The sequence below is a fragment of the Molossus molossus genome, unplaced genomic scaffold (genome assembly GCF_014108415.1).
Source record: "Molossus molossus isolate mMolMol1 unplaced genomic scaffold, mMolMol1.p scaffold_m16_p_11, whole genome shotgun sequence".
Taxonomy (NCBI): domain Eukaryota; kingdom Metazoa; phylum Chordata; class Mammalia; order Chiroptera; family Molossidae; genus Molossus; species Molossus molossus.
Genome location: NW_023425346.1, coordinates 61,188,817 through 61,213,864, shown reverse-complemented (window position 1 = coordinate 61,213,864; position 25,048 = coordinate 61,188,817). Strand labels below are relative to the sequence as shown.

General features: G+C 36.5%; 1 protein-coding gene across 3 annotated transcripts in view; it reads left to right on the top strand.

Moving 5' to 3' along the window:
* The first annotated feature begins 407 nt into the window (after positions 1-407).
* The window catches only part of GLS (glutaminase), an 81,779-nt gene continuing 57,138 nt past the window's right edge, over positions 408-25,048 (top strand). Inside the window, exons 1-5 of one of the 3 annotated variants that reach the window (XM_036254842.1) lie at positions 408-1,003; positions 16,781-16,877; positions 17,234-17,355; positions 22,381-22,510; positions 23,198-23,277. In XM_036254842.1, coding sequence (XP_036110735.1) covers positions 609-1,003; positions 16,781-16,877; positions 17,234-17,355; positions 22,381-22,510; positions 23,198-23,277 — 824 coding nt within the window. In that variant the 5' untranslated portion in view covers positions 408-608. Of the gene's footprint in view, positions 1,004-16,780; positions 16,878-17,233; positions 17,356-18,206; positions 18,267-22,380; positions 22,511-23,197; positions 23,278-25,048 lie in introns of those variants that run through there. The other 2 variants (XM_036254844.1, XM_036254845.1) reach the window with 2 other exon arrangements.

Genomic DNA, 25,048 nt, shown 5'->3' with positions numbered 1-25,048 from the left:
CGCGGGAGCTCTTCTGGCCCAGCAAGTCTCCTCAGCAGTTTGAGGTTCCAGAGTCCAGGAGTCCATCCGCTTCGTAAATGACGAGACTCTTGAGCCCCTAGTTCCCAACCAGAGCCGCCTCGGAGTTGACAAAGCGAGGCAGAAGGGGCTACGCTGAAGCCCTGCCTGCCGCCCACGCCTCACACGTCAATTTGATTTCTCTCCCCGCCTCCGGCCAGTCCCCCTCCCGCCTCTTCGCGCACCAAACGCCGAGAGAAAGTTGACGGCTTCAGTCCGCAATCAGAAGAGGGGTCGAGAATCTTAGCCAATAGGAGCAGGCGAAGTGGGCAGGCCGCCGGCGTCTTCCCGCCCCCAGGAGGGTGAGCGCGGAATGTCTTCGGCCCTCCCCTGCGCTTCAGCCTCAGTACGGAGCCTTCGGCGGTGAGAGGAGCGGCGGCGGCGGCGGCGGCGGCGAGAGCAGCTGCGGGAGTCCCAACCACACCCACGTCTCTCCCCTGTCCTCACTTGTCCTGTCGCCGCCCCGCGGGAGAACGCATCCCGGAAGGAAAGCGGCCGCCCACGCCCCGAGCATCCTTCCCAGTCGAGCCGACACTGACTGACCCGGCGGCATGATGCGGCTTCGAGGTTCGGCGATGCTGCGGGACCTTCTAAGGCCGTCCGCCGCCGCCAGCGCGGCTCTGAGGCGGGCACAGCCCTTCGCCATTCTGTGCCGGCGCGCCGGGGGCGGGGGACCGGAGGCCGCCGGCCCAGCGGCCGCCGCGCGGCTCTACCCGTGGTGGGGCGGGGGCGGCCGGCCGGCGGGGCCCCTCGCCCGGGGCCTGTCCAGCTCTACCTCAGAGATCCTGCAGGAGCTGGGCAAGGGGGGCACGCAGCAGCCGCAGCAGCCGCAGCCAGGGGCGTCGCCGCCCGCGGCCCCGCCGGCAGCCGGCCCCAAGGACGGCCCGGGGGAGACGGACGCGGTCGGCAACAGCGAGGGCAAGGAGCTAGTGGCCCCAGGCGAAAAGTGAGTGTCTCAGCGTGGCGGAGGAGGCCTCGTCCCGCGTGGGACCGGGGCGGGGCCTGCTGTGGGGTGGGATGGGAGCGGAGGTTCGAGAAAGAGAAAGAGATGCCAGGCGGCCTGCGCGCTCTGCGCCATGTGATTAGGCCCAGCCGCACCCGAGCCTTCCCCGCCCGCGCCCCTCTGGGCTCACACTTCCCTTCCCGGCCCCGGCGCGCCCGGCCCGGGTGGAGCGCGGTGAGGCCGGTTTGGTCCGCCCGCCGTCCCGGAGCTGCGGCTGCGTGGCCCACGCCGCGTACTCCGCGCCCTAGCTCCGGGCTGCAGCACCTGGGCCCCCGCCCAGCCCTTCGTGGGCGATGCCACACGGACATCTCCACCGAGTGACATTTAGGAGTCGGGCGTTGAGCACAGCCGCTGGCTTCCTGACTCGTCGCTTCTCCAGGCTCGAGTTGACGCTCAGTCCCCTGATCTCTGCCACCATCTGTTTGGAAGCCTAATGTGGCAGAGTATTCGTAATAGTTCTAGAGTGGCTCCTGGTCTGTGTAGAGCCGTCAGGGGCACCGGAAATAAGGTTTCCGAGACGAGATTAGGAGGAAAGGGGTCACGTGGCCGAGAAGCTGGGGCACGCAGTCCAGACCACCTGTTGGCACTGGGGACCACCGGCTTTGGCCTGTCTGACGTACTGCGTGACATGGGCGAGTTTTTATGAGTAAGTCAATACCGAACATGAAATGTGACGGGCAAAAAACATTAACTGAGAAATTCGAGTCAACTTAAACAGTGATGGGATGTTAACTCATCTCTACCGCACAGCAGTTTAGTCTTAAAACAGAACTATTTTTTTGTTCACATGGTATGTGAAACAGTTTCCTAGATATTTTGTCTTGTGTCGTAAAAATGGACACAGACCTGGTTTTCCCAGTGTGGTTACAAATTTACCAGACTGCTTTCTTTATACCCTACTATTATTCTGAGATTGTCCTGACATTATATGATCTGTTTTGCCTCCCTTTTACTTACGTTACTATCTCCAGTCCCATAGTACCTTAAGTCAAATTGGAAGTGTATCTTAATACTTCCAGTCTTAGGTCAGCTTAATGTTTCCTGTAATTGAAGTTGGCAACTTCCTAAAACATTCCAAGCTAAAGTTATTTTCCCAGACTGAAAAAATGTTGTTGTTGTTTTTTAATCACTTGATGATGGGCAAAATTTGTGGTATTCTGTAATAATGGTTATGTGCTAGAGTAGCCTTAGTAGCATGGGCACATCATTTAACATCTTCAGTTAGATGTCTCAAATCCCTTTGAGATTTAAAAAGCTAGATTTTTGTTAAATTTCTACCTCGTGTTTTTTTTAGGGACCAGAATGTGTATGCTTATTCTCATCTGGTACTCATTTTTATCTTAACATCATCTGGTGTACCAGACATGGCACTAGTTTAAATACCTGTGTCCAGTTACAGGACTGCAAAATGCAATTACTGACATTTAGAAGTTGTCCTTAAAGACTTTAGGATGGGAACTACTTTCTATTGAAAATGCCTTCCAGTCTGTGTTTCTTCAGTGGCTCTAGTGACCCTCTTTTTTCCCCTTGTCAGATAGGAAGTTGAGCCCCTTCCGTGATTTACATGTTTCCCAGAAGCTTGTACCTTCATTGCCTTCTACATAAGAAATCATCTCTTAGCAGTAAATTTGAAACACTATTTTGGCTAATACTTATTGATAACTCTTACATAAAAAATGTCGTGTCAGTCTCCCCAACCCCCAAAGAAAGTCAGTCTAGGCCAGGGAATCCTTTGAGAATATTTGCTCAGATGCCCTGGAGTTTTGAGTGGTCAATAAGATAATCTTGTTTACCTTAGTTCAAAGGAGTTTGTTTTTTGCCACCAAAGTTTGGAGTAATAGCTAGACTGGTTCAAGTACTACAGGCATACCTTGCAGATATTATGGGTTCACTTCCACACTGCTATAATAAAATGAGTAAACAGCTATGAAGTACCATAAAGCTAAACGCAATAAAGTGATGTATGCCTGTATATGATAATCCTGAGAGTTTTCCAATCAAAGGTTTTAAGAGTGAGCCCCAGCTGTCTCCAGTTTACATATAAAGTGAAGAGCACTGGCCTTAAGATTGTGGGAAAAAGTTTTAATCTGATTAAAGATCCTATTTTCTGTATGATCTGAATTCCGTTTTGTCTTTATGTAATAAATATTTCTCTTATCCTGGGAAGTAAGCTTTCACTTGATCCTGTTATCCTTGCCAATGCTCAGCTTCCAAAGCATAGGTCATCCCTCAATGAGCAAGCCACCTGGAATGCCAGCACTCACTCAGGACTCTGCCAGGTTTTATAGAGGATTATTAAAAGAAATAGCCAGGTGAAAAATGAGTTAACATTTTGTAAAGGGCTTACTTAGAACAGTATTTGGTATGTGTTAACTACAGCATAACTGTTTATTAAATGAGAATAAAATTGCCCTGGCCGGTTTGGCTCAGCGGTTAAAGCGTCGACCTGCGGTCCGGAGAGACCCGGGTTCGGTTCCCGCTAAGGGCACGTACTTCGGTTGCAGTTTGTCCCCGGCCCTGGTTGGTCGTGTGGGTGGCAGCCACTCGATGTGTCCCTTCACGTTGATGTTTCTCTCTCTCTCTCCCTTCCTCTCTCTCTCCCTCCCACTCTAGCTGTACAAAAAATGGAAAAATATCCTCTGGTGAGGATAAAAAAAAAAAAAAGGAATAAAATTGCTTTGTGTAGCCCTGGCTGGTTTAGCTTAGTGGTTAGAGCGTCAGCCCCTGGACCAAAGAGTCTCGGGTTTGATCTTAGTCGAGGGCACATACCTTGGTTGCAGTTTGAGCCCCAGCCCTGGTTGATGCAGGAGGCGACCAATCAATGGGTCTCTCTCACATCATGTTTCTCTCTCCCTCCCTGCCTCCCACTCTATCTGAAAATGAATGGAAAAATATCCTCAGGTGAGGATTTTTAAAAAATTGCTTTGTTTATTGTAAAACCTGACAAGGACATTGGCCTTTGAATTTTTGGCTCTCACATAAGAAACTTTTTTATTTTTTAGTTCCTAGAAAAAATTTCTATTGAGAAATTGTACTTCTTGTAGGAAACTGTGATTTGTACTGTCTACCTTTTTGCCGTGCTTACCAGTAATCTCAGAGTGAATTTAATACTTAACCATAGCAATTTTATTAGTTCACATGGCTGGGTTTTTGCTTTTCCTCTTTTCTGTGGTCTAACTTTATATTTTGTTAACCATATCATATATTCTGGAAGGTGGTAGGATATAAATAAGTTACCTACTTATCATTTATCCATACTCAATCTTTTTGAATCAGTGTCATTCTAAGATATGCCATCTCTTTCAACCAACTTCATAGGTTAAGATTTTACTATCTTAAATATTGAATGGAAAAATGTAATGATTTTTGCTCAGTTTTCCATATAGCGCTCTTATATTTTGTTACTGTCATTTTGAAAACCACTTTCCTTGGCTTTCTCATTTTTTAAGGTTTCTCTGCTTTCCTTACTCGTTTTGGGTTTGTTCATTGGATAAACCCTGATGCTGAAGCTTTTGCTTCTTTTCCATTTGTTTTCCTTCTCAAGAGCATATCTCTTCTCTCAGCTTTGACTCTCATCTTTGTGTAGGTAATATCTTTCTCCAAGCTTTGTTCTCACATTTACCTTCACATATATGGTGACTTCAAATTTAAAATATGTACCTCCATATCCATTCTTTTGTCTCATTTCAATCTATTTTGCATACTGTTTTGAGATTAATTGTAGACTTTTAATTTAAAAATATCACTGTCCTTTCAGAAAACCAATATGGACTGGAATGAGTATTATATAAACGTCTCAGACCATGCTATATAGCATTGAAGATTCTTGATTAACCTTTATACCAATGCTTGTCTAACATGGCCATTTTTATCACAGTTTTTCTTCTCCATCAAGCATGCCATGCTTCATTTCTGTACAGCCCAAAAGTGTATATTCTAGGGTCCCTGGGAAGGATTGGCAGGTGGTAACAAGGGGGCATTTTAAGTTACTTTTTGTTTGAGCATTTTATTATTTAATTAGAAAGGAAAAAAGAGATATAACAAGGACCAGGCTGGGACAATATCAGTATATGTATGTTCTTTAAAAAATAGGTAATTCATTGAGGGTACAACATTGAAAGGATTCCATTAAAATAAGAGTGTGATCAGTTTTACCGTATCAGATTGGCAGATATTAAGTTAAATCAAGTGATGCAAAGTAGGAAATGGGAACTCTTTCATTGCTAGTGGAAATATAAATTAGTTCGGCTATTTTTGAGGGTAGTTTGGTAGTATCTTAAAAACTGTGTACCCATGTGCGATGATTGCATGTTTGTTCATCTATTCAAAGTCACAGCATTTCAAAAACATCTTTAAATTAAGATAGAATAATTAAAAATACTATATTAAAAGTGAAAGTGCAAGCAAAAGTGATTTCAGCTAGCTTCAGATACTGTGTTTTGGAAGTTCATATTCTTTTTTTTTTAATCTTCATCTGAGGATATTTTTCCATTTATCTTCAGAGAGAATGGGAGGGAGGGGGAGAGAGTGAGAGAAACATCGACATGAGAGAGACACATGGACTGGCTGCCTCCAGTGCAACCTTGACCAGGGCCAGGGGTGAACCTCAGTGGAGGTACGTGCTCTTTTTTTTATCCTCACCCAAGGACATTTTTCCATTTTTTGTTCAGATACAGTGGGAAGGAGAGAGAGAGAGAGAGAAATATCGACGTGAAAGGGACACATCGAGTGGCTGCCTCCCGCACGACCCAACCAGGACCGAGGACAAACTGCAACCAAGGTACGTGCCCTTAGCAGGAACCAAACCTCGGTCTCTCTGGATCACAGGCCGACGCTCTAACCGCTGAGCCAAACCGGCCAGGGTGGTACGTGCGTTTGACCAGAATCGAACCTGCGACTCATTGGTCCACGGACCGCTGCTCTAACCACTGACCCAAACTGGCCAGGGCTCTTTTTTCTTTTTAAATATGTTTTTATTGATTTTTTGGAGAGAGAGAAAGGAAGAGATAGAAACATTGATGTGAGACAGAAACATTGATCGACTACCTCCTGCACGCCCCCTACTGAGGATTGAGCCTGCAACCGGGCATGTGCTCTGACTGGGAATCGAACTGGGACCTCTCAGTCCATGGGACAATACTCAATCCACTGAGCCACACTGGCCGGGCAGGAAGTTCATATTCTTAATAAATGGAAAGTAAGGGCCAAAGAATCATTACATTCTATTGAGAATTGAATTTCAAAGTCAAATGAATACTACTTACACATTTCAGCAACCATTGAACTAGAACAGAGCTGATAAAGTTGAGATGGCGTTTGGCAGATATAGATATTATATTTTGGAATCAAAAAACAACCTCTGTTGATATAGATGACAAATTCTGTTATGATCCTTTAATAATGCATTTGCCTTTAATTTGTAAAAGTGAACATATTTTCAATTCATTTAAGCTAAAATCAAACCGGAAAGTATAGTTAACCTTGAGATAAACTAGTTAATTTTCACATTGAACCCCTCAGTCATTTTATTTTTATTTCCTCAGTATAAAAATTTTTTATTGGTTATCAGTGAGTTTTGGTTTTATTTTAATGGCGTCATAATATATAACATTTTTTGCTGCCTAATATTTACAGTAAACCACACATCTATTTAACCATTGATATATCTGTACATAATCTATAATTAACATGTTAGTAATGAATATTTAGATAAAGTTTCCTGCAGGAGCATGAATTAGATCCTGAAATTTAGTGTCCTTGAGTTTTAGCTTCTTGTTTCCAAGCTTTACTGTTTTACAAAGAAGCTTGTCTGCCTCAAAATCAAGTAATTAAGAATATGCTACCAAATAGAATTTAATATATATATATTTTTGCGAGGTAGTTATGTAGAGAAAAGTAATTGGGGATTAGGGCACTGTTTTAGTCTGGAAAAGATAAATGTGACCTTGAAGAGAAATTTGTTGAAGATGTTTGTGGGTTTCTTTGAGTTTAAAAAAAAATTAATTTGAAATCAGTAAAAAGCTATACTAGTTCCTTGTAGTATTGAAATAAGTGAAATTATGTCTGTAGGAACTGAAAGTATAATTTTAGTGTTTGCATTCTTTAAGGAGCTCAATCTTTAAATCCTATATAAATCAAGGAGTTACCTATCTGTGCCGCTTCACCTTTTAAGTCATTTGCTATTAAGAGGAATGCTTAAGAAAGCCTAGTGAACTTACATATTTATAAAAGTAGTTACTAATAATTGATACTGCTAAGTGAGTTAAATAGCTTTCAGGTAGAGAAACTATTAGTACGATTTTATCCAGGAATCTATCTACCAAGGTATAAAATTGCTTTGGTTTTGAAAGAGTACATATGACTGATTACTGCATTTGGTGATTGGTGATTTTTCTGACCACCTACAAAGTAGTAGAAGATTTTAATGTGTTTTAACTTCCTTTGGGAAGTATCTCTGGTTGCTATGTAACATTGCTCACTAAAGAAATGTTTATAGGGAAAGTACTAATTTTAAAACATAGAACTATTGATATTGTATAAGGAACAAAATGTTGGTAGCTTTCAGGATTTAGGAATTATATGTATATGTATGTTTTTTTTGTTTTTTGTTTTTTTAATACTCACCCAAGGATATTTTTCCATTTATCTTCAGATAGAGAGGGAGAGGGAGAGGGAGAGAGAGAGAAACATCAATATGGGAGACACATCGATTGGCTGCCTCCTGCATGACCCTCACCAGGGCCAGGGCTGGGGATTAAACTGCAGCTGAGGTATGTGCCCCTGACCAGAATCGAACCTGGGACTCCTTGGTCTGCGAGCCGACACTCTAACTCTGTGACAAACCTGCCAGGGCAGAAATATATTTTTTTGCATACTAATTTCTGGTGTAGGCCAAAGAAGATTTTTAAGTTGTCATATCCATGAGGATATTTTGGGTGACATAGGTTCTTAGATTCTTGTTGGGAGTTATTAAAATAATACAGACTTTCTGAAGAACAGTTTTTAAACTGTATGAAAAACTTTAAATATATTCATACCTTAGGAATCTATGGTAACAAAGTAACCATAGAAAGATTTATTTACTAATATTTTGGCACAATATTGTGCATATTAGAGAAAAATGAAAAAAAAAAACCTGTGTTCAACATTAATGGATTGGTTAGGTAAATTATAGTATATCCATATGAAAGTGGCCTATTCAGTTATTTAAAATGTGTACAGATACTTTTTAGGGATATTAGAAAATATAATGTTAGGCCAAAAGTTAGAATACAAATTTTTTAATGATATCTCAAGTGATCTTAAAGTTTTTTTAAAAAATGCTTTAAAAAGAGGGAAATAAGCTGAAATTATATTAGCAGTTGTAGTTTGTGAGAATGGACATTATTTTTCCTGTCTCCTTATAGTTTTAAGATTTCCCATTGTAAATATATATAACTTCACTAATCAGGGGAACCACATCTTTTAAATATTAAATTGTAAATCTATGCTATGCTGTTCTAGTCTACCATCCTAATATCCTATTCCTGGTATGTATAATAGGAAGCATCATTTACAATGAAAAAAATTACGAAAAAAGATAATGGTTTGTACAGTTGCTCTTTTTCAGTATTATCCAGTTGTATTCACTGCATTTTTTTATTTCTAAGTTATTCTTGGTGTAAGTCTCCTTAGAAAATGTTGCATATTTTCTGCCATATTAAAACATTATAATGAATAGAGTTTAACATTTCCTGTTAACTTAATGTTAAGGGAGCATTGCTGTACAGTGCTAAAATACAGTGATGCTCTAAGGCAGCAGTTCTCAACCTGTGGGTTGCAACCCCTTTGGGGGTCGAATGACCCTTTTACAGGGGTCGCCTAAGACCATTGGAAAACACATATTTCCGATGGTCCTAGGAATTGAGACACCACTCTTCTATCCGTCTCCAGGTGGGTCTACCCACATGCAAATATGCCCACATACAACATGAACTGTATTAAAGGGTCATGGCATTAGGAAGGTTGAGAACCACTGCTCTAAGGCAAGTGCTGTCAAACTTTTTTCTCTGAAAGACCAAATATAGTAATACATATTCTTGGTTTCATAGGCTATCTGATCCCTGTTAAAACTTTTCAAATCAGCTGTTGTAGCAAAGCAGACATAGACAATAAGCAAATGAATAGTCCATGACTGTCTTGCAATAAAACATTATTTACAAAAACAGGTGGCCCCCTGCAATAGTTTGTTGTTACTGGCCCCTGCACTAAACTGTATTTAGTTATTTATATAAGGTAGTTTCTCATACTCTGATAGGTTCTGTTTTGAATAAGTTTGTTCTTTTGTGGATTTTTGCATCTTTTATCAGTTGCTATATTTTTTTCCTCTCCTTCAGGTCTCTACTTTTTAGCTATTTTCCCCTCACTCTTACCTTCTGTACCCAATTCCCCTTAGGCTTAAAAAAAAGAAAGGTAGCCCTGGCTGGTTTGGCTCAGCGGTTGGAGCGTTGGCCTGCGGATCAGAGAGTCCCGGGTTCGGTACCCGCTAGGGGCACGTACCAAAAATAAAAAAGAAAGGTAAAATAAACATAACATAAAATTTACTATTTTAACCATTTGTAAGTATACAATTCAGTGACATTAAGTAATTCCCTTACTTTTTAAAAGAACCCATATAATTGAGCTTTATGTGTAAAATGTGTGTACATAGGTCCCAAGTCACTAAAATTTATTATCTTTTAGTATAGGAATTTAGGAGGAGATCTACTTTTAGCAATCCAAAAACTGAGAAGTAGATTTGGAAAGGACATCTAATTCCACCTCATTTTATATATTTTTTAAACTGGCTACAGATATTAAATGACCTAATCAAATTCATACATTATTAGGACTTTAGTTGTTGTTTTTTTAATCTAATATTAGCAGATTAATAAAATACTTTGTTGAATTGATTGCTTTTTTAGGATTAGGGTTGGAAGAGACCTTAAAATCTCATCTCCCCAGTTGGTGTATTTTTTATTCTGTTATGAAAACTCCCTACAGGTTGTTACTTCATCTCTGCCTGAATACTCCCTTGACAAGACAATTCACTCTCTTAGATGACAGCCCATTCCATTTTCAGAGCTATTTTGGATTAGGAGTAGCTGAAGTTTACCTTTCATTAGTTTCTACCTATATATTTTAGTTATTTTGAAGAAATCATCTCTGCTGTGCTTTCAAAGTGGTTGAAGTGACAGAATTAATATAATTTCTGTATTTTTACTACTAGAATGATTTATTAAAGGATACTTGACTGAAGGAATATGTGGTTGGAGGGACTTACAGAGTTGGACATTAGGGCTTGATCTGTCATGTCCTCATCCTTCCATCAGAGACAGACAGATTGCCCACCCCCTGACCACCCGTTAGACTTCTAAAGCTGTACATGTGGACAGATTGCCATTAGCTGACATAATCAGCCTGGTTATTTCCTCACGTAAAGCAGGCTTCTTACTTTGACTTGCTCTGGGATAAATTTCAATAAAGTCCAGTCAGAACAGCAGGCTTAATTTAACATAATCTCATTCCTGCTTTGTACAGGATGCAGTTTTAAAAAGGCAAAGCAAAAATTTAATCATCTAACATTTTCAAGGGTAAAAATTAACTTTCGTCAAGGAAGCTATAAGCTTAAGGAGACTACTCATCATGGCTTACTTTTAGTAGATCACCCTATGTGGTTACTTTCTATATATGGATTTGTAAGGCCCACCAAGTGGGCTTTCCATGAGCCTTTCAGGTTTAGTATGTAGCCCCTTACTCATCCATACATAGAGGGAAGAATCTAGGACTGGGAACCAGTGACCAGCTTTCTAGGTCTAATTCTGATCTAATCACTGGAGTTGTGTGACATTGGACATGCTGCTTGACTTTGAAACTGTCCTTATCTGTAAACTGGGGACAGTTTACCTACCTTGCTTTACTTGTCAAGGTTTTTTGTTTTTTTTTAATTCTCACCTGAGGACATTTTTGCATTTATGTTCAGATAGAGCGGGAGGGAGAGAGGGAAGAAGAGAGAGAGAGAAAGAGAAACATCGATGTGAGAGAAACACATTGAGTGGTTGCCACCCACACAACGCCAATCAGGGCCGGGGACAAACTGCAACTGAAGTACGTGCCCTTAGCGGGACCTGAACCCGGGACTCTCCAGTCCTCAGGCCGATGTTCTAACCGTTGAGCCAAACTGGCTAGGGCTGTGTAGGGTTTTAAGATAAAAAACAGGAAGTCCTATTTTTAAAAAATCCATTTATTTACTTATAAATGTGTGTATATATATATATATTTTATTGATTTCAGAGAGAAAGGAAGTGAAAGGAAGAGAGAGATAGAAACATCAGTGAGTGAGAACATCGATTGGCTACCTCCTGCATGCCCCCCACTGGGGATCGGGCCCATACCTGGGCATGTGTCCTGACCAGGAATTGAACCAGCGACCTCTTGGTGCATGGGTCGATGCTCAGCCACTGAGCCACACCAGCCGGAATAAATGTATATATTTTTATATTTTTTATTTTTAATTCTCACCGGAGGATATGTTTTATTGACTTTTAGAGAGAGATGAAGGGAGAGAGAGAAACATTCATTCGTTGCCTTGTACTCATCCAACCTAGGATCGAACTGCAATCTAGGTATAGGCCTTGACCAGAATCAAACCCACAACCTTTTTGGTGTGTGGGACAGCTCTCCAACCAACTGAGCCACCCAGCCAGTGTGAAAGTTCTATTTTTTAAAACAGTAAATCTTTAAAAGATGTAAGATCTTGCCTTGGCTGATTTGGCTCAGCAATTAAGAGTGTTGGCCCTTGGACCAATGAGTCATGGTCATGCAGGAGGCAATCCCTCGGACATATCAATATTTCTTCTCCCCCCCCTTCCATTCTTTCTGAAGATAAATACAAAAATATCCTCGAGTTAGGATTGAAAAACAAAAACAAAAACGTGTTTTTATATTCTACCAACAATTAGCCTTGAGGCGAAGTGACTTGGAGAATACGTAGAATCTGTCACTTTGTCAGACTTATAATGGTGTATGGTCAGCCACCTTCGATTCAACTTTCAACTTCACAAGTTTAATCTGCTATTTGCTGGTGTTGATGTACACTTAATATCAATGAGACACTCTTTTTTAAATCCTCACCTGAGGGTATACTTTTCATTGATATTAGAGTGAGAGGGAGAAACATTGATCTGTTGTCTCACATACATGCCCCATATGGGGATCTGACTGCAACCTGCTCATGTGCCCTGATGGAATGGAACCCACAACCCTTCGGTGAGCAGGACAACACTCTAACCACTTTGCCACATCAGCCAGGGAGTGAGATAGCTAAATTCAAAAATGATAAGCTGACTTAAAAACAAAAATGTTTTTTAAAGGTTATTTTTTTGCTCTGCTTATTTAGCACAGTTGGTTAGAGCACTATCCCCATATGCCAAGGTTGTGGGTTCCATCTTAGGTCAAAGCACATACAAGAAGGAAGCAACCAATGAATGCACAACTAAATGGAGCAACAAATGGACGCTTCTCTCTGTCTCTCTTCCTCCCTCCCTCCCTCCCTCTCTCTCCCCCTACTCTCTCTCTCTAAAATCAATCAAAAATATTTTTAAAATGAAGATCATTTTTGGGGGATAGTTCCTCATCTCATTTATTGGTTGACTTACATAAATTTCTTCTAACCCTGAAAATTAGGTATTTTAATGGCTTGTAGGTAGAAACAGACAGCTTAATTCGTATATCCTATGCTCTTGTTGTTTACTGTTCTTTATAAACACCCAGTGAATGTTAACTTTCATTGCTTTAGTGGTTCTATTTCCTTTGCCTGAAATCCCCATTTATTGCCATGTTTCCAGCTCCTATCCATCTTTCAAGTCTAGCTCAAATTCCACCCCTTCTAAAAAAAAAAATTTGACCTTATTAGTCCACAGTAAAGTAATTTTCAGTGATTGGATCCCATACTTCCTTTTTTATAATTCCTCCTTTGACCCTGGCCAGTTTGGCTCAGTGGTTAGAGCGTTGGCCCGTAGACCAGAGAGTTCCGGGTTTGGTTCTTGCTAAGGGCGGCACGTACCCTTAGGTTGCAGTTTGTCGCCAGCCCTGGTTGTGGTCATGTGGGTGGCAACCACTTGATGTGTCTCTCACATCGATGTTTCTCTCTCCCTCTCTCTTCCTCTGTCTCTCCCTCCCGCTCTATCTGAACATAAATGCAAAAATGCCCTCTAGTAAGGATAAAAAAAGAAAAATTCCTCCTTATGTAGGTGTTATATTTGTCTTTTAGGTTGTAAGCACCAACTAACAACGTTGTATATGTCATGGATGGCAGTTAAAAACATGGGAATTTTTTTTTCTTCACTTTTTTAAAGAAATCATTTGTTTTTTTTAGGCAGGTATTTTGTGAGGGTAAAGTAAGGGAAGGAATGGGGAAAAGAAGTAGCAAATTGATGGTGAATGGATCTTAAAGGCAGAAATTAGAAAGGGAATAAGGGGGAATAAAAAGGTATGAAACAAGGATTTTTCATTGGATTTATTAAACTATGTATATCCTATTTTAGTTGCTGAGTGTTATAACCATTTTATGTTTTTCCTAAGGTATCTGGAGGAATCAGTTGAGTTTATTAATAATTATTGATGTTATATTTGAAAGCCTGCTATAATTTTTTTTTTTGTCATGAAAAATTTAATACTTCTCAAGGATTTTCTAGTTACTATATAGTTACTGAAAAATAAGTTTTTTTAGCTTTTGTATGTTAATAGCAAAATACATTATTGTGAAGTATTGCCACAAAGCCATATTAAATTGGGGGAGAAAAAAAGGGACATGAAAAATCTTTGGAGTAATTTCTACATTTTGAAGTTTGGGAAGAATCTGTACATTTGTTTGTTCACCAGATTGCTGAAGCTAACTCATTCTAAGATCAGAGCTTTTAAATGCCTAGATAGGTAGCACTTTGTTTTTATTAATTTTGACCATTTATTTTGTGAGAATATTTGTTAGGGATGACTTAAATCTCTCTCCTGTAGTTAAAAATTAGTCTCTTGTCCAAAAGCAAGTAAATATTTACCTTTTTTGCTAGCTGTGGCAATAACATGGTCACTAATTTTTTCTTATGTGCCATAAGGTAAAGAAGTGTATATGTATTTTATATTATTTATATAGCTTTTAGGCAAAGCAAATACCATTTCCTGGTTTGATAAATACAGAGAAAGCTTATTCTGCAGTTTTTTAAAGTGATAAACTACTGTCTGAAGTTTATTTGACAAACCATTTTCTGTAAATAATTGGTATGTTCTTTTTCACAGACTTTTTTGACAGCTGGCTCAATATTTCTTTAAACATTAAGTCATTAGTATTGTTGAATGCTGTTTTTTTTTTTTTTAATCAATCCTCACCCGAGGATATTTTTCCATTTTTTTGTACAGATAGAGTGGGAGGGAGAGAGAGGAAGGGAGAGAGAGAGAGAGAAACATCGATGTGAAGGGACACATCGAGTGGCTGCCACCCGCATGACCAACCAGGGCCGGGGACAAACTGCAACCGAAGTACGTGCCCTTAGCGGGAACCGAACCCGGGTCTCTCCGGACCGCAGGCCGACTCTCTAACCGCTGAGCCAAACTGGCCAGGGCTTGAATGCTGTTTAATGGTTTTAGATCAGGGTAAGACCAAGAAAAACTGTACCTTATAACAGTAATAATTAATAACTAGCTAAATTTGATAGCCAGTATACTATAGTGGTAAATGGCTTGGACTCTGTATTAAGAGAAATCCATCTCGCCACTATACAGTCTTGTGAAGTTTTATTTGTCTGAGCCTGTTTTCTCATCTGTGAAATGGGGATTGAGTCATTCATCTTATCAATAAATAATAAATTTATTAAGCTTCTACTGTGTACCAGGAACCATACTATATTTTGAGTAATAATAATACCTTCTGTTATAAGCTCTTTAGAATGCATGCTTGTAGAGTATTAACATAAGTGATAGGTAAATTTTAGCTCTTATTTTAAATATCGCATATACATCTTAAAAAGTTCTCTAAGAGCCAAAATTGTTTCAGGGAATAATTATATATCCAGGATATATCATTAAACTATATGTTAGCATTTTTTTTTTAAAACATTGGCATGAAATTTATATGTTTTGAAGTTGACTTTAAAAACTAAAAGTTATAACATCTTTGACCACAAATATATTAATATCAACTTTAATATTTTAGGAGAAATTTTATATTTGCATGTATAAACGTATATACTCTGTGAAGCAACTCTATATTCTGTTGTCTTTTAAGGTAAAATATATGGATCACTAATAATAGGGAAGTAATTACACTAAGTAATAACTAAATACATGTGGTCAGTCTTATTAAAGTATCCAGGACATATTTGTACACCTAGAAAAGCTCCTTTTAACAGTATAAAAACACAATTTTAAACAGACTTGTGCTGTGTGACAGTTTATTTTACGAAAGTAATTACAGCAATTTCCTTTGAGAGTTGCCACCATAACAATGGCTAGTCCACAATTTACTTAATAATAAGATCTGAATTTAAGAAAACTAGTATTCCCTCCTTCCTTTCTCTCTAATTTTCTCCCTTGCTTTCTTGAAATACAGGTAAAGTCTTTTCCAGCATATTTTATAAATACACCCATATATGAATATATAGGAATATATATATTTCTCCCCAATTTTAATAAATAGTGATGGGTGGAGAAAGGATTAATCTGCTTTAGATCTATAGTCCTCATAACATCACTATAATGCTATGACATTATACATAGACAGAATAATGAGATGTGTTAATTTCAGTTTCAGGCTCCTGCCACCACCACCACCACAAGACATTGTAGTTTACTTGAAGCTTTTCAATGGATAGGGAAAATTTCCTTCTTGTTCAAAAGTTTGGTTAATCATAGCATCTTACTATACTAGTTAATCAGTTAATTAAGATTTTTATGCTTAAATTTTTATTCTAACAGTCTTTCTGATTTGTGGCATTTGATCTGTATATGTAAACCTAGAACACTTCAGAAATAGTAACTGTAGCTACCATCAGTTGAGTACTTGCTCTCTGCCAGACAGTGTTCTAAAGGTATTGAATGTATGAGTCAATTCATCCTCACAATAACACTATGAGATATACACTATAATATATTTCTCAGATGAGAAAACTGAATCACAGAAAGGTTAATTTACATAAGATGACTCAGTTTAATTATTATAGCCAGTATTCAAGAACTTGTGTGCTAATCTTTACTGTCCAGTACTTAATTGTTGTCACCCTTAGATTTTACAGTCAGATTAACTGAATAATATGTAAATATAGTCATAATTAAAAAAAGAACAAAGGTTTTACTCTCACCTGAACATTTGCTGAGCTCTGTAATTAATATTGGGTGATTGATTGTATTAAGCTGTGTAAAAAGGCAGCACTGTAACAAATAATTAGGCATTAGCACAACTAGAAATGGTCATCAAAATTTTACAACCTGGAATTAAAAAGTATCTGTATTCAAGAATGAATTATTATTTACTCGTTTTTCAGTGTGGTTTCAGTAATTCTGGTTTAATTCTGGTAAACCAGCATTTAATATGACAGTAGTCTTGATGAGTAGATCAATTCAACTATAGTCTGGTTCAATGAATATTTAATAATGGATGTAGTTAAAATCCATTAGAATGTTCATACAATGTTCTTCTTTTTCCCCCTTTAGTAAAATAAAACAGGGTCTGTTACCTAGCTTGGAAGATTTGCTGTTCTATACAATTGCAGAAGGACAAGAGAAAATACCTGTTCATAAATTTATTACAGTAAGTTTTTATATTTTTCTATCTTAAACTTTTAAAAAATCAGTAGTACCAAACCAATAATTCAGGAATATTGAAATGTAGTCTTAAAGGTTATTTGACATATAGATTCCAACTGACACTATTTCTCTTACTATGTTTTCAAATTTTCATTATGCTCATTTCAAGGTAATCAGTGAAAGAAAATGAAAGAATGAGAAACTTGTCCAGAAAGTGGGTAATAGTGACACTAAAATGCCATATACTTGTTCAGGTCTTGAGTAGAAATTTTTATGTATAGATGTAAAAACATGTAGTTGGGGTAAGCAAATAAATTATTTGCACTATATATTTACAAACTTTTATTTTTTTAAAAACAGGCACTCAAATCTACAGGATTGCGAACGTCTGATCCCAGGTTGAAAGAGTGTATGGATATGTTAAGATTAACTCTTCAAACAACATCAGATGGTGTCATGCTAGACAAAGATCTTTTTAAAAAGTAAAAATTTCTGCCAAACATTTAATCGTGATTGCTATGCTATAGTGATTTTTATTTTAAAACAAAATTGCATCTTTTAAGGCCAGTGCTTCCTGTGTAATTGAAACAAAAAGGGGGGATTTATGAACATCAGTTGTTTGAAAAACTTGGTGCATATTAAGGTTCCTTAATACATTACAGCTATTGTATACTTTCTTTGAAACTGCTCTAAAGAGATTTAGCTGTGGGTGTTTCCAATGTACAGTAGCTGGAGATTGCATTCAGTTTAAATGGAGCATTTCTTTGTCCTGTAATGGCTTAAATTGATCTACAGTTGATCTGAATGTCTTACAGGCTTTCTCAGCATGGTCTCTGTTTCTTTCTTACAAGGTGATTTAGATGACATCATAAAATGAGAAGGCTTCAGACAGCCTGTATTACTTAGATTCACAGTTTTTCATTGTCTGCTTCTCTCCTCACTTTAGATGTATTAATACATAGGCTTTGGACTATTTAATTTTCCTCAAATATATAAAAACTAAAGATAACTTTGGAGATTAATGCTTTGATTTGGTTGATTGAGAATATTTATTTTTTACTTTCTATATTTGCCTACTTATTATTTATCTTCATTAACGTGTTTCTATTAATTTGATTACTTAATTATTTAAGAGACCACATGTTTGTAATGACTCCCAAAGAGGTAAATTATATTTTAAACTAATACAGTGAAAACTGGTCTAAAATTGTAAACACTACTGTAAGACATTGGCTTTTTTTAAGGCTTAGGTTGAAATAGATCCAAAGAATTCCAGTATCAATCTTGAAAATTTATTTGTATGTATTTTTATTTGTTTTTCTTTTATTATGAGGATTGGATGATTTGTTCTACGTATCTCCTGGGAATCTCCTGAGTTTTAAGTTATCTGAAGGTATAAGTATTTAACTGAGGTCCTTCAAAGTTTTCTGGCATGCTGTAAAGCACTGCTGACAGTTTGGGATTATCTTTTCACCACAAGATTCTTGATTCTATTAACTCAACTGACCTTATAAAGTGTAGATTTTAGGTTTGTGTTGGAATTGGTGTTAGGAATTTTGAATCTTCAGATCTGTTTCTTTGTAGAGAGAAGGAGATCACTTCTAATTAGCTGTACCTTTGCAGTAAGGATTATTTATTATTAGTGTTCATGAGCTATCTGTGCCTTCTGGGGAGTTATTTTGGCATATATGAGAATGAAGTTGTCAGATGGTAGATAGATCTGTAGATAATAGGTATGAGGAATTGCTTTGGAATTTTAAGTGAAAGCAATATTTCATACTTTTTTAGTACTGTTAAAATTTTTTTGGTGCTCTATAAACATGTTGCTATGTTTAAATCGGAAATTAAAAGTAATTTAAATACATTGATTATGAATCCAGGAAACATAATCATAAAATTTCCTACTCATAATTATATAAAAAATAACTGCCATTATTTTAAACACTAATTCAATCTTTAGAAAAGTTGATGATTGTAATATAGGCAGTTCCCAACTTGACAAATGCTGTGTGATATATATAAGCAGGCAGAAAAGTCTAAGTCTGTAGGCTTAGAATGAGATAACTTAAAAACCTCTAATATTAATCTTTTCAGCTCATCTGGAAAGGTGATTGCTGCAGAAAAGTTCTTCCTCTGTTTACAAAATAAGTTTTCTAGTTAGTGTTGCCAGTAATAAAACTATTTCACCTCCCTGCAGGTGGGAAGGAGATGTTACAGTGGAATTCATTTTCCCAGTTAAATAATTTATAAAGGTTGATAGATTTGATTGAAGTCAATGTGTTGATATTTTACCTAAAACACATGGTTGATTAATATATTTAACCTTTGAGGGTAATCAGAAAAATACCTATTATGTATGACTTTTTTTTTAATAGGAAAATGAATTCTGAGCATACTGTTTGGAGCGTAATCTATTTGAAAGTTGGAGACTGCCTATACCCATCTAGATAGTCAGTTGTTTTTAATGCTAATAATCTTTAAAATTAATAGAAGTAGAAAATTTGTATTGGAAATGAATGCTATATTTATTCAAGCATTTTTAACCATGTGAATATTAGAACTATTTTTATGTGTGATCATAATATTTTGGTCTTTTCTCTTTTGGGGGAAAATGAATGGTAGTCTTTGTATTTGTATGATGTTTTGATTTTCTTAAAAATTCAGGGTTTTTTAACTTTTGTAAATTATTGACATACATTACAGCTATTAATAATAAACACTTAAGTAAAGACGGAAAGAAAAATGATTATTCCCAGTTTGCAGATGAGACGACTGAACAAAGCATGAGAAAGATATGACTTGCTGAAATGCATAAGCACTTTCACCTCAGAGTTCATTTTATATGACTTCTAATTTTCTAGATTCATTGCATCTGTATTAAATAACTCCCAGGAAAAACATGTACTGTTTGGAATGCTCATCATTATGCAGTTAGACACCCTTCTCAGTTTTAAAATTGCTTTTGTTGGATATAGTAATTCACCAGTTAAGGCTGTTATAATAGCTTTACCAGCAATTTCTGAGACAGGAAAAAAAAAAATCCCTACTTTTACTGACTGTACAGTTTTGTTAATTATAAAGCCTCCTTTAAAAAGTGCTGATAATTTTAAATAGTTAAATAGTTAGTAGTAAGTTAATAATTTAAATTTGTTTGGCAGTCCTCATATTTTCTCATGCTTAATTTCTTAAAAAATAAGGATGTGTATTTGATTTGATACATATATAGTGATTTAAGATCAGGAATTGTCTTAACTTTTTTCTGCTGAGAAATGTATTCTTCAGTATATATTTCTTGCAGCTCTCATATATAAGTTGAATTGCTATTTGAAATATATTGTTATTAAATGAATAGCAAAACATATTTTTTTAGATTAACATTGTGAACCTATCAGAAAACAATTTATCAAAATTTACTGAAGTGTAAATACTTGTTATCTCCGGAGTGTCAATTATTTCTATGTCTATAGGTTACTAATGGAAATTAGAACTATAATTTTTCATGTTGTGATTGGGGCATATCTTTATCACTGAAAACAACCTATGTTATTTTAAATCATTGTTTTAATTTTACATTGACCAAGTGAGTATATATTCTGAATTTGTATTAATAGTTAAAATGTGAAATTTGGCTTTTAATTTTAATTTGATGTTTTATTTAGAATAACTTGAGTTAAAATTTCTCACTATGGGCTATAAAAGAAATACTGAAAGTGGTCTACTTCATTTCTCCATTTATAATTAGTGCAAGTTATTTATTTGCTGGTTACAGAGCTTTCTTATCTGTAAAGTGGGGAAATTATCCTTCTCAAAGTGTTTATGTTTTCAGGATTAAACAGGATAAATAATACTTGAAACTTAGTGTTTTTGTTTATTTTTAAATGCCAATTTGGATTTTTTTTCTTCTTCCTCAAAGAAGCTGCTAATACAGTGTCACATCACTTACCTGTGAGGAATCAGATACATAAATGACTTCCCATAGTTAATGCTTTGATTTTAATACTTCAACTATAAACATTTGTTTTGTTGTTGTTGTTGTTTTTTGTTTTTTGCTTTGGTCTCTTTAGGGTTTAGTCTTAAGATGGTATTATAACTTGATACTCATGTCTAACAAGTCTTCCTTTAGCAAGTAAATATTTTATTGCTGAGTTACTGGAACTCTAAAGAAGATGAGACTAGAGTATATGGTTGGCTCTAACCTTTTTCAAAGTTACATTAATATATTGAATTTCTGGCTTAAATTCTTTTTAGAACAGAGCAGAATATTGGTTTAAATCCTTAGATTTAATGCCCTCTAATCACATGGTTTAAATACATCTTTTAAATAGTTTTAAACAGTGAAGCATTTTTATTCTATAATGTATTACATACCTTACAGTGAGTAGAATAATGTAATTAAACATTTTTGGTGATTCAAATAATATAAATTATACTACATTATATATAATTTAAAATTATTATTTTTACAAGCATTTGAATAAGTATGTTTAAGAGACAAATTAGCCCTGGCCCGTTTGGCTCAGCAGTTAGAGCGTCAGCCTGCGGTCCAGAGAGACCCGGGTTCGGTTCCCGCTAAGGGCGCGTACTTCGGTTGCAGTTTGTCCCCGGCCCTGGTCGGTCGTGCAGGTGGCAGCCACTCGATGTGTCCCTTTCACATCGATGTTTCTCTCTCTCTCTCTCTTCCTCTCTCTCCCTCCCACTCTATCTGTACAAAGAATGGAAAAAAAAATGTCCTCGGGTGAGGATAAAAAAAAAAAAAGAGAGAGACAAATTAATCTGACTAAACAAAGTTGATTTTATCTCCATTTTTTAGCTTAGAAATGTAAATTTTTCAAAATGTGATCCGGGAAAAATATGTTAAAATACAAACTGTTTAGCTTTTTTTGAAATAGTAGTAATAGTTTTATAGGAACTAAGAGTATATCTGAGGTTACTTAATGGAAAAGTAATAAACAAGATCTCAACTGCGACATATTAAAGTCTGATTTTTGTTAACTGTCATTTTTTAAAATAGTTCCATTGATTTTTAGAGAAAGGAAGGGAGAGGGAGGGAGTGAGAGAGAAACATTGATGTGAGAATAGAACATCCATCGGCTGCCTCCTGCATGCCCCCTACCAGGGATTGAGCCTGCAACCAGGACACTGGCAACCCTTCGGTGTACAGGATGATGCCCAACCAACCAATCAACACTGGCCAGGGCTAAGAATCTTGTTTTTAGATGTTCTTGATACTCTTTACCTGATGGACTGCTCTGTTATTTTAATCTTTGATATAATTTTTAGACAATCTGATTTATTTTGTTAACTTGTTCCACAGCTTATAAGCAACTACACAAAAGGCTGCTTGAAGAAAAGAAAATAATTAGAAAGAATATAATTTATAAAATTTAGTTTGTTGTATAAAATAATGAATTTTTTGTTTAAATATTTTCCTAATTAATATTGCTATTACAAAGTACTCATATTTGAAGGGGATACAGTGTATTTATTTATTTTCTCACATTCTACAGATGTGTTCAAAGCAATATTGTTTTGTTGACGCAAGCCTTTAGAAGAAAATTTGTTATTCCAGACTTTATGTCTTTTACCTCTCATATCGATGAGTTATATGAAAGTGCTAAAAAGCAGTCTGGAGGAAAGGTAATGTTTTTAATGTGAATATTTTCCTAAACCAGTCACTCAGTAAATTTGATTCAACTTGATATATAAAGAGTAAAGTTGTGTAATTTTCTTGTGTTTTGCTAATTAGGAAACTTAAGTTAAATTAAGTACTTTTAATATATTTTAAATATTTAACTTTGTTATTTTGGCTAAAAAGAAATCTAAGTTTACAAATTCTTTTTGATTTTTCAGATGATTGAAGTGGCTTTTATATCTTTTTTTAAAAAGTAACTTTATTGGCAATTTCTGCAGATATGTTATTCTCAAACATTAAATAAAATGTTTTCAGTTTTAAATATTCTCTAAATAATACTAAGGGCTATTAATGTATTTCTTTTTCATATTGAAAGATTTTAAATAGTGAAACCCTACTGGCATGACCCTTATTTTAAAAATGTATGTTCCAGTTCCTCTTTTAGACTGTACTTTTCTAGGAAGAGAGATGCATTGGAAAATGGAGAAGGAGAAATCATTTAGATCTTATCTGTAAATCTCAAGTTTGTTGTGCCCTTAGTTTTCATGAATATTGTTATAGCACACTACAAAGCCACTAAGTACTACAAAATAACTATTCATTGGTAGAAGCTAAATTGAGATAAATTTTTTTGGTAGGAGAAAGTATTATTTTCTTGTATTTTATCTATTAATTTCCAATATTTTGGTTAGGTTGCAGATTATATTCCTCAACTAGCCAAGTTCAGTCCTGATCTGTGGGGTGTATCTGTTTGTACAGTAGATGGACAGAGGTAAGTTTATTTTAAATCCGTGAAGACCATATGTCATTTGTAAAATAAGAAACCAGTTGTAAAACGTGCAAGATTCCATGAAGTTCATGAAAGCTGTCTTTGGGAAGTGCTCATACAGCCACTAACAAATGGGAATCTAGCAGAATTCTAAAAAGGGTAAAGATCTGAGGGTACTTCAAAGAGAATGATTTGATTTAAAAAACTAATGAATTAATGAGAGTCCCTTGGAAAATGGATAAAGTTCTGGAATGTTTTTTTAAGAATGACTTTTTATCATACTGTGAATCAGGCATAAAGATTTAATATTGTGTTGTAATTTGGTTCTATCAGTCGAAAAAGAAAAATCTTACTTTTTTTTTCAGTTGAGGACTTAGCTTAGAGGTATAATCTTTCTGAGATTTTTGTTGTTTTTTTTAAATAAGATAATTCTTTTTAAAATTAAAATATAACATAAAATACGGTATGCAACTCCTAAGTTGTATACAGCTTGATGAATTTATAGCATAGATGTAATTTTGCCCTAAATTTTGTTAAAACTATAGGTCATTTAGCTTTATAATTTTAAGTGGTTTATTTTTCAAGATAATGTCACAGTTAAATCCCCCCCCCCCACCCAGTTGTTAAATTTGGATCTTAAGTGTCTTTATTCTGATTAATCTTTTTTCCCTAATTATCTTCCTCAAGTATTTATAATAAAAACAACCATATGGTTTAGTCCACTCATTTTTGAGATAAAGAATCTGAGGCCTGGAGATCGTATAATACTGGCAGAGGCAAAACTAGTACCTGAGTCTCTTTCAGTGCGTTTGATTAAATGTTAATCTAGTCTATTAACATCTATATATGTCACAGTGATAGCCTTTTATCCTCACCTGGGCCTGTAAAATATACTAAAATGCTATGAAAGGACACAGATATATGAGAAAACGTGGCTTTATTCTTATGGAACACATTCCAGTAGGCAGGGCAATGATAGTTCTATTTTTGTATTTGGAGGAAATGATTTATCATGTAATGACAATTTTTATACTTGGAGAAGATTACTGTCATGTAATGCTTACACATGGCGTTTCTCTTAAACATTCTTTGTGTGGCCCTGGCTGGTTTTGCTCAGCGGTTAGAGCATTGGCCCAGGGATCAGAGACCTGGGTTCGGTTCGTATCTCGGTTGCAGTTTGTCCCCAGTCATGTGGGTGGCAACCACTCAATGTGTCTCTCTCACGTCGATGTTTCTCTCTCTCTTACCCCCTCTCTCCCTCCTGCTCTATCTGAAGATAAATGTAAAAAAATTCCTCAGGTGAGGATTAAAAAAAAAAAAGAAAGAAATTCTTTGTGTGTAGAGATGATTCTTTTAGTTTTCTTATCTAGAGAATTTTAAAAGATGATTTTGGACTAGAACATATATATTTTTAAATACAAAGTAATAGAGTAGGCTTTTGTCAGGTTTTAGAATGATTATCAAGTTGTAGTCTGAATTAGAAATTATAAAGATGATAGGAAAAATATTATACTTTTGCTATATATACACGTATGTATTTATCTTTTGTAATATAATTAGAAATGAGTTGGTCCTCTGACATCTGTTTGCCCTCTGACTCTGTTAACCACTGTTTGCCTGGGGGTAGTTACTAATAGTGCTTAGTTTCACTGTGAATGAGTTTCATTCCTAATGAATGATTGACTATAATGTGTTTGGGGTATTGTTGTGGGCACTTTGGATACTTCAGTCATGCAAAGATCTTTGCCCTTGTGAAGCTTATGTTATAATGGGG